This window comes from Suncus etruscus, chromosome 6 (genome assembly GCF_024139225.1).
Source record: "Suncus etruscus isolate mSunEtr1 chromosome 6, mSunEtr1.pri.cur, whole genome shotgun sequence".
In the NCBI taxonomy this organism is placed as follows: Eukaryota; Metazoa; Chordata; class Mammalia; order Eulipotyphla; family Soricidae; genus Suncus; species Suncus etruscus.
In genome coordinates this window covers 108,703,966-108,720,260 of record NC_064853.1, presented here as the reverse complement: position 1 = coordinate 108,720,260, position 16,295 = coordinate 108,703,966, and the positions used below count along the sequence as shown (strand labels likewise).

At 34.8% G+C, this 16,295-nt stretch overlaps 1 protein-coding gene across 3 annotated transcripts in view; it reads right to left on the bottom strand.

The window, feature by feature from the left end:
- Window positions 1-1,493: 1,493 nt before the first annotated feature.
- FGF12 (fibroblast growth factor 12) overlaps window positions 1,494-16,295 on the bottom strand; it is a 575,923-nt gene continuing 561,121 nt past the window's right edge. For all 3 annotated transcript variants that reach the window (XM_049776000.1, XM_049775999.1, XM_049775998.1), the window contains one exon: window positions 1,494-2,145. In XM_049776000.1, the coding sequence (XP_049631957.1) occupies window positions 2,027-2,145 (119 nt within the window). In that variant the 3' untranslated portion in view covers window positions 1,494-2,026. The remainder of the gene's footprint in view (window positions 2,146-16,295) is intronic.

The following is a 16,295-nucleotide window of genomic DNA, read 5'->3' as shown; positions in this document are numbered from 1 at the left end:
TTCTATATATTTTTAAGAGAAAAGAGGCTTTTGCTAGGGATCTGATTAGTCCTTGGGAAGTGACAGGTGCATATACTGTCAACTTCAATCATAGTAACAATAAAAATTAAAAGATATGTACTTTTTACAGGGATATTATTGTCCTAAAGGAATGATTTTTTTTCAATTTCAACATCTTGCTTTGGTACTTTAATAAATATTTTACTTAAACAAATATTGCTTGCAAATTTATGTTCAAAATCCTTGTCCATATGCATAACTTTTACTCTACCCACTCTATTAGGCAAATTCCTTCATTTCCTTTTTTGCTAACTTCCTGAAAACACAAATAAATACTTGGTGAAGGACACAAACCACTATTGAAATAATGATTGTGTGGAGTGAGGCAAACTACATTGACCTTGAAAGAATACAGCAACCAATGGCAAGGTCATAGAAGTAAGGACCTAGAGCTTCTGCAATGTGTATATATTTTAGGGAGTCATATTTGGAACAATACATGCTGGACAGTAGAGCTATAGGAGAAGTAACATGCTAAGTCTTCTCATAGATAATATCCATAAATCTGCATACATTTTTAACATTCTTTTTTGTTAGATTTGAGGTCTCTACACCTTTCCTGATTTGTAGACTAAATAGATCTATATTTTCTGAGACAATTGTATAACTTTCATTTCTTTCCTAATTTTTCAAATATTTTAATAACCTATGTATTTGCCTAGTCTTACACCGTTTTTTTAAAAAAAAACTATTCTATATCACTCAGAAAACTCTTTTGGAGTCATAGCTATTAATTCCATACTTTTTTCTCTCTATCTCTTGACAGGTTAGTGATTTACAAATATCTTTCTGTTTTCTAGAAGACAGATTTATTGTCAACTAGACATATAAACAATAGTACACAGCAACAAACAGGTCACTAATTTCAGGGGTTTATGAGTTAAGAATATCATAGCTATGCCTCCCATTTTGTTAGCGGAATGTGGAAATCACTATATACTTAAACTCTGGTAAGGTACAAAGGCAAATACAATTTTCTTTGTTCAGTTTTATAGGACTTATTTTCATATGTAAAGTCCACTTCCTGCTGCAAGCGATAGTATTAGCTAACGACACTGCAGATATGCACCTGTTCTTTCAAAGATGTCCACAAAATGGAACATTAGACAAATGATAATATTATAACATATACATCTCTGTCTGAGTATGGTAATGAAAAAACATTCTCATAAGTCACCTTACTATTAGAACAAATTTTATTCAAACAAAATATGAGAAATAAACTGTATCCTCATTTGAGATTCCGAAATTATCTTTGTAATGAAGAAAAAATATCAGTAAATAACTCAAGGTCATTGTAAGGTTTTGCAGAAACAATATTAAATAACAATTTAAGAATAAATGATTTTCTTGATATTAAATGATTTCTAGCTATATGAATTAGAGCATGGGAAAAATCTATAATCTCTACATCTTCAATACAGTAGAAAGAAAAAAAAATTCTAGGAACATAATGAAGTTAACTCCAGATGCCAAACAAAATACAAATCAAAATAGAGCACAAAGTATCAATAGTAGCTGGTGTTAATATCAAAAATATCTGGAGTTAAAGTATTTAGGGAAATATGGCAATTCAGAAGTTTAATTTTCCAAAAGTAATTTTCTTTAAAATAGTCACAATTTCATTGCATTATAATATGTATTTATTACAGTTAGAAATCTATTAGTAACAAAAAACAGTTAACTTTAATGCTTGTGGCAACTTGATCAATTTTTCCCATGCTCTGATATATGCTAATCTTTGTGAATGTGCATTTTTCTATCACATTGCAACAGGCAAGCTTTGGTTCATTTTTTTTCTTGTCCTACACAGAAGGAAGATTTAAGCGCAGAAACTTAGCCACTAGGTCCCATGTTGCCATTTTACTTTCCTCTCCTTGGATGGGTTTATTGGAAGGAAATGGGTAAAAGGGAGGGAACAGAAAGGGAAGGGATGAAAGAGGGACTGAGGGAAAAAAGTTCTCAGCTATGTTGAATCTTGATTCACGACTTTGCCTCCATTCATAGTTGGTGTCCCAGAACTTTTCCTTGAACGTCCCTGTTTTTCTCCAATTTCATGTAGTGATGGCTCTCTGTACATACACACTGGAAAGGAAAATCACAAGTTAGTTTTAATAGTGTACATCAATTCTGCTTTAACAAACCTTCAATTTCCATAGTATAACATTCACTTTCATTGCTCTCTTTTTTTCATTATATATGAAGTTGTAACTTGTTAAAAATACTTATAGACATCACACGGGTCTTAGTAAAAATCAACTGCAATCTTTTAATTCTTATTGAACTTCATATTCACTTAATTACTTATTTTTAAGATTTTATTTGTTAGTTTTTCATTTTGGGGAGGGAGCCACACCCAGTGACCCTTAGGGGTTACTCCTGGCTATGCGCTCAGAAATTGCTCCTGGCTAAGGGGACCATATGGGACGCCAGGGGGGATCAAACCATGGTCCTTCCTTGGCTAGCAAGGCAGACACCTTACCTCTAGCACCACCTCTCCAGCCCCTAATAAAGGAAATTTTTTTGTTTGTTTGTTTTTGGGTCATACCCAGCATCCCTTAGGGATTACTCCTGGCTCTAAGCTCAAAAATCGCTCCTGGCGGGCTCAGGGGATCATATGGGATGCCAGGATTCGAACCACCGACCTTCTGCATGAAAGGCAAACGTCTTACCTCCATGCTATCTCTCTGGCAAGATGAAAGTATTCTAAATCTAATACTAGATTAATAGAGTTAAGATCCTTTTAATATAAATGGAGTGAATAAGAGATAATTTTCAATTTACTCAGTAATGGAGCATCTTATGTGTTAAAGTACATTTGAATCTCCTAGGAATCATGCTAACAACATACAGATTCAAGGGCTGGAGACAAAGAGCAACAGGTAAGACATTTACCTTGCATGTGGCTGACCTGGGTGCAATCCTTGAAACCCAATATGGAATTTTGAAGGCTCCAGTAGTGATCCTGGAGTGCATTGCTAAGAATAAGCCAGAGCACTAAAAGGTATAGCCCCATATATTTCAAATACAAAAGAAGGTAATGGATTTGATAACTTTCATTTCATCTTTACATTTACTTGAATTTTTGAGACATTACTGGTTGTGTTCAGGGGCTACTCCCATTGTATTACTCAGAATCACTCCCAATAGAACTCACAGATCACATGTTGCCAAGATGCAAACCAAGCTCTCCGCCCAGCATGGAAAGCAGTCACTCTGATTCCTTTGAGCTCTCTTCCTAGCATGTGATTCTAAATTTTTAATATGCTATAGCATGATATTGATATAATCGAAATCATTTGTTTACTATCTTACATATATGTGATAATATATTTTATATACTATCTTATATATATTTATATGTAGGACTAGAGAAATAGTACAGTGGTTAGTGTACTTGCATGTACTTGCCTTGTATGTGACCTGAATTCAATCCCTAGCACACCTTAGGGTCTTCTGAGCCTACCAAGAGTGATCCTTTAGTGCAGAGCCAAGACTAAATTCTGAGCACCGCTAGGTGTGGCAACAAAACAAAGCAAACCAAAACAAATAAAAATATTTATTCAAGAATATGTGTCTAGAAGCCAGCTACATAGTAGAGAAAGTAAAGTGCTTTCCTTGCATGCTGCTGACTTACGTCTTAAGCTCAATTCCTGACACCATATAAGGTTTCTTGAGCACTGTGAATCTCTCTACTGAGAACTGAGCCAAGAATAGCTCTCCTGAGCATTGCTAAATATGGCCCAATACCTACCTCCATAAATAAATTAGGTCCAAACTATAAATAAGCTAAAAATTAAAATATATTCTTTATACACTTAATGATATTGAAATACATATTTTAAGACATTAAAAATGTCAAGTTGTATACTGTGTTTTATACAGCATACTCAACAACAACACACATACATAAAACATCACTCAGAGAATCAAATACTTTGGCTATAAAATATAAACAAAGACCTGAGTGTTTCAATTATAGATATCCTATTTGTATAGGAAGAACCAGCAATTTCCCATTAATTTAGAACAATAGAACAGCAGAGGGATTCAGGCATTTACTTTACATTCAACTGATGCTAGTTGATTAGAACTAAAATTATAGAGCATTGTCTGATGGAGCAGGAAGTTAAGAAAATATTCTAATATTCTTGGACCTGATGGTAAATAGGCGTAAGTAGACAGAGTAACATGGTTTCCTCATATAGAATAAGCTGAGGTCACAAAATAAAATGTTATTGACCTTTTAAATTTGCTTCAACTAAAATTACATCATTTTAATCCTATTCTTGGCACCTCATTTACATGCTGTTATTCAGCTTGTTTTCAAATTTCAATTGCCTTTTTTTTTTTTTTTGCTAATTCCCTCAAATGAACAGTTTCAAGAACTAAATTGTTCACTTATTGTACTAACAGGTGCATATTTTCTTTGTGAAAGGCACTTCACTAGATGCAAGAATTTATCTCTTGACTTGGGCTCTCCAGGAGCTCTAGGCTAGGAAACGAAGCATCAGCACACACTCAGATTGCAGCATCCAAAGAGCCTTGACATCATAGATATTTGCATAAGTGAATATATTTAAAACTGGCATTTTATATTAACTTAGATTTACAAGGACAATTATGTTAATAAATAGGGTTAACTGATGAAGTGCACCATGTGTTAAATAAAGAGGGAGGCCAAAAATGGGTCAGCATTAAAAATTTAGTGAGAGATATGACGGATAGGGCCAGCATGTCAGATATCCACTTTACTATTATTATCATTATTATTATTATTATTATTACTATTATTATTATTATTTTAACATCGGAAAATTGAACCTTGTGCCTAACATAACCAAGGCAACTACTCTGTACCTGAGTTACCTCTCTATACAAACTCACACATTTAAATCATGGTAATAATATAAATCATGCACACTTTGACAGTGCAATTATGGTAATAACACTTAGTACATTTATTAAATACAATATATATATAATTTATTTACTAAAATATATGTATTAGGGGCTAGAGAGACTGTACAAAGGGCAAGATATTTGCCTTGAACAAGCTCATCCCAGGTTTGATTCCCTCAGCACAGAGCTAGGAGTAGGCTGTAAGCACTGCCAGGTGTGGCCCAAAACCAACCAATAAAAATATATGCCTAAATGGCACAGATCATAAACAACAAGAACAAACAGTGTTGGCACAGATGCAAAATGAAAGGAAGTCTCATCACTGCTAGTAAGAGTGCAGACTGGTCCAGCACTTTTGGAAAACAATAAGAATATTCTTCAAAGAACTAGAAATTGAGCCTCCAGAGCTTCCATATGACCCAGCAATTTCACTTTTAGGAAAATGCAGTAGGAGCCTCCTCTGAAAAAAATCACAACATAGAAAAGCCTTCTGTATCCCTATGTTCATCAGAGAACTATTCACATTTGCCAGAATCTGGAAACAATCTAAGTGCCCAAGAATAGAGGAATGGCTACATAATGAAATACTATGAAGCTGTTAGGAAAATGAAATTCACTTATAAATTGATGTATATAGAGAGTATTATATTGAGCAAAGGGAGAGGGATAGACATAGAATGATCTCACTCATTTGTGGGGTATAAGGACAAAAAGATAGTATGGTATTAATATCAAAGACAATAAATACAAGAGCCAGGAAAACCAGACCATGGAAAAAAAGCTTCCCACAAAAAGCTGGAGAGTGAAGTTAGGGCAGAGAAGGGATCACTAAGACTATGGTAGTTGGAAATAATCGCTCTGGACAAGAATTGGGTGCCAAGAGGCCGGAGAGATAGCATGGAGGTAAGGCGTTTGCCTTTCATGCAGGAGGTCATTGGTTCAAATCCCGGCGTCCCATATGGTTCCCCGTGCCTGCCAGGAGCAATTTCTGAGCCTGGAGCCAGGAATAACCCCTGAGCACTGCCGGGTGTGACCCCAAAAAACACACACACACACACACACACACAAAAGAATTGGGTGCCAAAAGGAGATAAAGTGATTGGCATGTTACATCTCACTAACAATACTGCAAACCACAGTGTTTATAAGGGAGAAAGAATAAGATAGTGTGTGTGTATGTGTGTGTGTGTGTGTGTGTGTGTGTGTTGGGGGGAGATTGTATGTTCCATAAGCTGGCATGGAAAAAAGACAGGATGAAACTAGAAACATTGGTGATGGTACATGTGCACTGGTAAAGGGAGTTGCACATTACATGACTAAAACTTAATCATGAAGAACTTTTCTTCTGTAAAATAAAACCTCAATCTATTGTGAACAACCTTGTAATAACAGTGTTTAAATAAAGTAATTTTAGTAAAATGTATATCTAGAAGAATGTCTATCTAGTTTTACATACAACTAGCTAAATCAAGAAATATCAGTCAATCTATCCTTCTGAATATAGTTTCTAAAAGAAATGGTAGGTAACATTGGTCAGAAAACTTTACTAGTCATTCAGTCTTGCAAACACAACCTTAATTTCTTACAAATTCGCCTATTCAAGGCAACGTTGTGTATGAGAAACATTATCACTGTAAATAGTATGCTTTTAGTTGAAATAAAAAGTGAAAGTTCATTTGGTCAAGCAAACACATACAGAAGAACTATGGCATTTTTGCTCTGTGAGAGATCAAGAAGTCTAAACAAACAGCAAATATAAGAATCACACTGTACATAAATACATCTCTACTTTCAGAGTAAAAAATAAAATAGATTAAATGAAACTAGTCTTCCTCATTTGCAGTCATTGAACAAGTACAAAATTCAATAATACAGAATATACCATTGTTATTTTTAAGAAATAGCACTACATTGGAATCCTTATTCAGAGAAAGGTAAGCAGATCAGGTTTATTGGGGGGATTTGGACAATGTATGTCTTTACCACAATTGCCTTAGATGCACTGATTGGCCTTGCATCTATTGAAAGCTCTGTAGTCCCAATATCACAAACAAAACACTACTTTGCAATAATGAGCTCATAGCTTCTAATTTTTTAATAAAGCTGTGGTAATATTTCTCTGTTTCTATCTCTTCTATGTTTTTTTAATTTAAAGTTATGCCATTAGAATGAAAAAAGACCAAATATATCATATATATCATATCAAATATATATATTTGAAATATTTTTTAAGTCATCCTCTTTTTTTTAAGATATTTTTTCTAGGGCAGGTTTTTAACTTAATATTTTTATATTATCCCAGACTCAGGCTAAAACCCCTAGCAGTGTATAGCCTCCTGAGTATCAATAGGTATAGACTCCAGCACATTTATGGATGTGATCCTGGTGCTCTCACAGCATACAAGGGGTAAAACCAAAAGGGTAAAAACAAAACCACAGCCACAGGTAGCTCTTATGTGATTGGTTCAGTATCACTGGGAGTGGCCACTCAAGCCCCATGACCAGTACTTGGGAAGTACCATGAACTTTCTTTTTTAATGTTTAGCACTTCACACTCACTAAATGCATGTCAAATGACCTTCAGATATAGGTATTTTTTGGCTTCTTTTGCATTGAGAAGAATTGAAAATAAAATGTATAATTTAGCAATGAAGTGTACTTATACCTGAGAGAGTTGGTGCTCAAATACATGTATTACTAACTTCAAAGTTCTTTCACCAGGGGCCAGAGCAGTGGCACAAGTGGTAGGGCATTTGCCTTGCACACGCTAACCCAGGATCGACCACAGTTCGATCCCCCAGAGTCCCATATGGTCCCCAAAGCCAGGAGCAATTTCTTAGCACATAACCAGGAGTAACCTCTGAGTGTCACCAGGTGTGGCCAAAAACAAAAAACAAACAAACAAAAAAGGATAAAAAGAAAAAGTTCTTTCTCTAAATGTGTCATCAAATGATTGAATGTATCTGAAGAAAAATAAACAATTCATTGGTCTTAATTTAACATCTTGATCCCAAAATTCATAGGCTCTTCAATATTTCCTGGAATATTATTATTAAATTTCTCTAACTAAATTTCCTCTCCCACTATTTTGGCTGACTTTTTCTTTTTCCTTTTTCCTCCCCAAATATTTCCCTGTCATAAACCTGAAATAAGCTTCTCTTATTTCTTCATTATGATTTATTGAGTCACTGTGAATCACAAAGTTAAAAGATTATTCATGAATAAGTTCCAGGGGTACAATATTTGAACAACAACCCCTTCATCAGTGTCGACTTTCCTCCAGCAATGTCCCCAATGTCTCAGCTCTGCCTTGTCACTGTCAGGCATTTTTCCCCTACTTTAGGTACTTTGGTTTATAATACTGTCACTGATAGTGTACCATGTTTACCTACTCAGAGTCCAGTCTTCATCCAGAGTGCCAAATTCAATCTGTTACTGTCTTATTGCCCCTCCATGACCTATATCCATTCAATCCCATAGTGGCAGACTGCCTATTAAGGACCCATTCATCTGATCTTTGTTTATATCAGATTTGGGCATTACTTTACTCCTCTATGCTTTATATAATCTGAAAATGAGTGAGATCATTCTGTGTCTGACCCTCTAACTCATTTCACTCAGCATACTTTAAAGATTCATCCATTAACAGCACATTTCCTATCTTAATCTTTCCTAAGGGCACTGTATAGCATTCCACTGTGTATATGTGCCGTACTTTTTTTATCCAGTCATCTCATCTTGGGTAACTTGGGTTATCTCCATATTTTGTCAGTGAATAAGTATAGGAGTTTGGATTGTTTATTTGGCAGTACTAAACCAGGAGTTCAGGTTTCTTTGCAATCTTGTGGTTTTTGGCCCTTGGAATATATTCCCAGGAGAATATTGAAATTGTTATCATACAGAATCTCAATGCTTAAGTGTTTGGAGAAAAGCCAGTCTTGTCTTCCAAAAAGGCTGGACCAGTCAACATTCCACCAGTAGTGAATGAGGGTCCTATTTTACGCCTGCATTGCAACAGCTTCAATAAATTTATTGTTCTTTGTGATGAATGCTAGTCTCATTTGTGTGAGATGATATAACACTGATGTTTTGATGTGCATCTTCTTGATGTTTAGTGATTTAGAGAATATTTCATATGGCTTTTGACCATTAATTTGATCATTTTTAAGCATTTTTATTTTTTCGCCCACATTTTGTCCCCCTTCGTTCCTTGCATCTCTCATGACCCTCTGGACTTCTTATACCCTCACCTTTTCCTTTCTTCGCACCCCCTCCCATCCATGCTCACTTCCTTTTTAGTTTAGTTTAGTTTTGGTTTAGTTTAGTTTGTTTGAGACCACACTCCATGATGCTCAAGAGTTACTCTGGTTCTGCTTTTAGGGATCACTACAGGAAGATTCTAGAAACTATAATGGGGTACAGGAAATCAAGTCCAGGTAGGTAATGTGCAAGGCAAACACTTTACTCCCTACCCAAAGTATTATTGATTTAGCCTATCTTGAATTTGTGTTTCTTAAAAGCCAATGTAGAGTTGGAACAATAGTACAAAGTATAGAATGCTTGCATTATACATGGCAAGTAGATTCAGATCCAGGAGCCAGACAAGAAGAGCCAGAGGTAATAATACAAGGCACTGCTGGATGTGGCCCCTAAAACAAACAAAAAATTCAATCTACATAACGTTGTATTTTACTTAATCAGGAGAAGACAGTTTTTATATTTCCATCATAAAATGTCTAATCTGCTACATGCAAATATTTTTGAGGTCCTGCTTAAACTTTTCCAGTTCCTAAATGCAGTGACTTGTGATTTGACCTCATCCCTTCTATTCATGATTCAGAAACCCTTTCTCCTATGTACCAAATTTCTCTAAATATTTTCATCTAGAGTTCAATCCAAGTTTATTAATATGTTGCAAGAGTTTAACAAAAAATCCCTGCCATTTATTGCTGTTTATCTCCAGATCTTCCCTCGTTTCTCAATTACTTCTTTATAACCTCACTATTAAACTCAAATCCACTATAATTAGTCTTTGCTAATGCACTAAAATTATTTCATTAAGTGTCTTTATTGAATCCAGGTTATAAATCCAATAATGAATCTTGACTCAGAAGCTTGCTAGATGTTCCATTATGTTTAATAAAGAGTACATCTCTTTCCTAGAAATGTTTCATGACTCTACCAAAAATAAAAATAAAAATAAAAAACAAGAGATGGTCCAATAGAGTGGCAGGCAACAAAATCAATGCACAGATACCCAATGGCTTTTCTATGAGCAAATAAATAGAGAAATTTTAAAATTATATTCCACTCACAACTAAGACTCAAAATCAGGATGTAGGAATAAGTTAGCAAATAATGTGAAAGACTTACTTACACAAAGAATAACTCACTTCTGTAAAGAAAGAGGACACAAAGAAATGATATATTTTCTGTTCATGAGTTGAAAAAACCTGATAAAGTCAAAAATGACCATTTTGCCACAAGCATTTATAGATTCAATAAAGTCCCTATAAAATACCTATTAAATTTAATTTGAAAACATATAGCTAAAACACTGCTGAATTTTATAGAGAGCAATAAAACCCCAGAAAGCCAAACAATTCCAGGGTGAAAGAAGATAGTGAGGCTTCTCTTTTTCCATTTTGAAATATTAACTGTAAAGTTATAGTAGTCAAAACAGTACTTGAATAAGGTAAGCATCTCAAATCTATGGAAGATAATTGAGAGTACAGAGAAAGATCCTCAAGGATATGGACCCTTAGTGTTTGAAAAAGAAACGAAATATTTAAAGAGTAAGAAAATAATCTTCAACAAATAATGTCATAAAAACTTGTCATATAAAAACCCTCAAATCTCTTTCTAACTGTATACAAAAATTGCCATAACAAAATTAATTACATATATTATATGAGACATTAATCCATAAATTATATTGAGGAGAACATAGAACCTTTCCTGATATTGAATAAAGAAGCATCTTCATTGATTCATTGTTTTTTGCCACTCAAAGAAAGCAAAGACAAACAGATTAAAAGGTTCTGCACAGCAAAAGAAATGATGACTATATTAGTATGACAACCCCCAAACCCCAAAACTCACCTGGAAAAGGGTTAATGTCTTTTATGTATACATACTTATGTATAAATAAAACACTGGTAGAACTTTAAAAGAGAGAAAACAACCAATCCCATCAAAAAATGGAGGAATATATGAACAGAAGAAATTCCTCATAAAAGGCATACAGATAGCCAAAAGTAAATGAAGACATTATCTGCACAACTCATCATCAAAATAAAGAAAATCGAAACAACAATGATATATCTTCTCAAACCAGTGAGACTGGAATACATCACTCACAACAATACAGACACAACATAATAAATAAATAAATAAACAAACAAACTTTCTGAATTGTGGGGTAAAGTTAACTGCTATTGTGAATGGTGGCCAGTGTAAATTTTATGGAACATAATATTATATAGCATTATCACTTATCAAAAACTAGAATTTGAGCCTCTACATTATATAGTATTATACATCTTGAAATTGATCCCAAATGCTAAAATCTCTATTGAAAAAATACATTTTTACTCCTATGCTCACTGCAACAATACTCATAGTAGTCAAAATCTGAAAATAAATGGTCCAATAATAAATAACTGGATTAAGGAATTTTGATAAATAAACAAAACGTAACACTACTGGGCTATAAATAAAGAGGAAATACTGTAATTTGCTGCTATGTAGATTAATCTTGAGAGTATAATGCTGAATGATGTTACTTAGGAGAAGGACAAATAATAAATGATATAGTAAATACCCAAATGCCACAGGAACTGAAAACTGGTCTTCACTATATCATTGCAGGGACTAGGTCAGAGGGTGGGGACAATAAGACAATAATGAAGTGGGGCCAGTGATAGCACAGTGGTAGGGAGTTTGCTTTGCACGTGGCCAACACAGGAAGGTACCCAGTTTTAATCCTGGCACCCTATATGGTTCCCTGAGCCTGCCACGAGTGACTTCTTAGCACAGAGCCAGGAGTAAACTGTGAGCACCAAACAACAAACAAACAAACAAAAAACCCAACAAACAAACAAAGACAATATTGGAGGAAAGCTCACTCTAGTAGAGGGTGTGATGCTGGGAAGTTTTTTGCACTAAACCCTGCCATTATCAGTATTATAGATCACATTGCATAAAATATTTCTTTTTTAAAATAAAGCCTAGCTTTATTTGGGCCATAGATTTTTTTTTGTCTCTTTATAGTTGAATTGGCCTATGTAAGTTATTTATTCTCTTTAAAACTCAGTTTCCTCCCATTTAAAATAAGAATGATGATTTTGCCAGCATGCTTCACAGTTAATGACTATCAAATGATATTCTATTTAGGGAAGCATGCTGAAAATAAAAAATGAGACTTGCAGATGAATATAAAATGGTACAACTGATATTTATTATTACCTTTATAATGCTCTTGTATTCTTACAAATCATATGGAAATACTAAAATGTATAGGGAGAAATGGGTTTAAGTATTTAAATGTCAACATATTTGCTAAAGACAAAGTTAAATCCTTTGTGTGTAATTATAGTTGTTGACAAATCCTGTGTTCAAAATAGAGGCAATGTAACTACAGCCTCTGATAAAGTGTATAAATGGCGGCTAAGAAGAACCTTATCTCTTTGCAGTTCCGATTAAAAAATTAAATAGGATTAATTTTTATTATCAACAGCATATTCAAATTTTTCTTGACCCTTGCAATTTCCAATAAGTGGAAAGGTTAGATTGCTCAGTTAGTTAATGTACCATTAAAATATTTAATTGTTTTAATAGCAGATCAAGAAAGGGTACAGGCAATTAACATGAAGCAATTTCACACCTTAATTAATGTCACATTCAATCCCTTTAGAACTCTAAGAGAATTTTAAGTGCAGATACTGGGGTAAGGCATTTTCAAAGGTTTGTGCCAAACATGCTAGATATAATGATTATATGGCCAAGAAAAAATTACAACGTACATCATAATGCTATGAATACCATCATGTGTGAAACCGGGGAGATTTGCCTGGTCTCAGAACACAACATGGTTGGGTCTGAGAATTATATCAATTAGATATGATAAACAAAAAAAAACCCTATGTGTCTTTATTTAGAAAGAGATCAGAAATAAAATCTGTTAGAGATGGAAATACAAGCAGTATGGAGAAGAGATATGAGAAGTTAATTAAAAAATGAAGTTCAGGGGCCAGAGAGAGCATGGAGGTAGGGTCTTTGCCTTGCATGCAGAAGGACGGTGGTTTGAATCCTGACATCCCATATGCTCCCCTGAGCCTGCCAGGAGCGATTTCTAAGTATAGAGCCAGGAGTAACCCCTGAGCGCTGCTAGGTGTAACCCAAAAACCAAAAATAAATAAAAGTTCAAATTAAAAAAACCATCTACTTTGGGGTTGGAGTGATAGCACAGCAGTACGGCGTTTGCCTTGCATGTTGCTGACTCTGGAGAGATCTGGGTTTGATTACCAAAAATCCATATAGTTCCTTAAATCTGCCAGGAGCGAATTCTGAGTGCAGAGCCAGGAGTAACACCTGAGCAGTACAAGCAGCACTGGGTGCAGCCCAAAACCAAAACCAAACCAAACCAAACCAAAACAAAACATCTACTTTTAATACTGACAGTGGTATGGAAGAAAAGAGGTGTCAATAGCTGACACCAAACCCAAAGCAGTGTGTGTGTGTGTGTGTGTGTGTGTGTGTGTGTGTGTGTGTGAGAGAGTGTGTGTGTGTGGGGGGGGGGTAACTATTATTACTTTCCTGTAGTTAAAACCTCAGTGGGGAGGAGCAATATATTCTGTTGCATATTTATGTTTTATATTTTAGAAAGTTTGGGTATAAAAACACTATTTATGACCAGTTAGATTTTTTTCCAATTAGTTTTTTAGAAAAAGTCAAAATTAAGTCATTGTGTTATTCCAATTGAAGTTTAATATTATGACTTCTGACTTGTTTGCATCTTTGTATCCAATTATATATTTTTGGAAAAGATTGTTATCACTCCTAATCTAACCCTCTCATATTCTCCAGTACATAGCACAGTAAACACACACACACACACACACACACACACACACAGTAAAAAACACAGTAAAAAAATTCCAAGGAAAAATTTAAAAAGGCATTTTTGTGTTAATCTGACACATTTATGAAATTTCAAATAGCACACAATCTAATTTATGTGTGGTTATTATGAAGTAACAGAATTAACAATTTGCGCCAAAGCAATAGGTCAGTAGGGAGGGTGTTTGCCTTGCACAAGCCAACCCGGGCTTGATCCCTGGCACCCCTATGCTGGATAGGAGGACCATATGGAATAATCTCCAGGATCCCATATGGTCTCTTGAGCACTGTTAGGAGTAATTCTTGAGAGCAGAGCCCTCAATAACTCTTGAGCATTGCCAGGTATGGCCCCACAACCAAAAATAAAAATAGAAAATAATTAGTGTTCTTCTCTTTCAAGTTTAATATTTCCACAGAAAGAGCCCTCAGTTGATACTAGTTTTACTAGAGAAACTTAAACAGGATGACATGCGCAGATTTTAGATCTTTGAAAAGTGCACACATTCATTTTAAGGGCAAAGCAAATAGAAGTAGAATACTCAACCACCTGCAAGAGCTGAGTAATGAGCTTTCTGAAGGAGGAGGGAGGAGAAAAGGAGGAGATTGTATTTTGTTCTTTGTCAAAGACTATTTGGATGCTGTGTCAGATATCAAATGGGAGGTCACCAGGAAGACAATTTAATCAGGGGGAGTTACTTCTCCGTGGTATGAACAATGCTCTGAAAGGGCAAAAGTGGGGATTGCAAAGCTTGTAGCGCTTTCTTACATTTCAAGGGAGGGGACTCATGTAAGTACAGGTTGATATGCAATGCACACAGTAATGGTTTTAAATATCATGTCCATCCATCTGTCTGAATAGATGCCCTTGCAACCTCTCATTAACACCTCCTAAATACTAAACACAAAATGAAGGGTGAAACTGTGAAGGGAACAGGGCTGGAGGATAATTATAATAATGTAATCAGTGCAAGATACTCAAAGTAGCAGAGCTTAATTTGAGGGAATCCTGATATTCAAAATAATATAACAATAAGACTTAGAAAATGAAAGAGCTATTGAAAAAACAAACAAACAGAACAAAAAAAAGCATACAAACCTACTTTGAAGTTATATTCAGCAAGTGATACAAAAGTTGGGATGCATATTGTCTGAACTCTGGGCATAAAAGAAATTATGGTGGGCTATATAATCTACACAATTTCTTTTAAAAGTATAAATTATCAATTTTTTCATCAAAGAGCTATATGAATGACTTCTTATGAAATGAAATTAGTACATTCTACACATTAACTAAAGGTATCCTTTACTCATGTATAATTTTTATTAACTATTTTACATATATAAGTTATGCTTAGAATAGTTTTCATATTTTTCCTCTTATAGCAAATGACAATTTTTCTGCACTGTGAAAGACTAGAATAAATGTTTCATACTGAGTTGGAATGAATATTAATCTATCAAACAGCTTATAAAGGACTAAAATCCACAATTTATAAAACATGAAGTAATTAAAAACAAAATAATCATCAAAAATTTTCGCACAGAATGCAGAAGTGTATGATAGGCATAGACTTCTAAAAGAAGGCATGATAATAGGCAAAGGATAAACAAAAGTGTTTTGCATCACTTATAAACAGGGAGATGAAAATCAAAACAAGACACCATCTCACACCAGTGAGAATAGAATGCATCAAAAAGACTTAGGGTATGTATTGGCTGGGATGTGGTATGGAAGGAAGAGTTCTCTAAAATCGGCAAACATGTCTTCTAAGTAAACATTGATAAAAAGTAATATGGACATTTATTAAAAAATTAAGAACAGGGGCCGGAGACATAGCATGGAGGTAAGGCGTTTGCCTTTCATGCAGAAGGTCATCGGTTCAAATCCCGACATCCCATATGGTCCCCCGTGCCTGCCAGGAGCAATTTCTGAGCATGAAGCCAGGAGTAACCCCTGAGCACTGCCGGGTGTGACCCAAAAAGCATACACAAAATAATTAAGAACAAATGTTCCATAGGATCCCATCATTTCACTTCTTGACATCTATCCCAAGAATTCCAAAACATTAATTATATATATGCACACACACAGACACACACACACACACACACACACACACACACACAAACATATGCTCCTACATTTACTATAAGACTATAAGACTATTCACAGTAGCCAAGATATAGATCTCTGGAGACAATCCAAGTTCCAA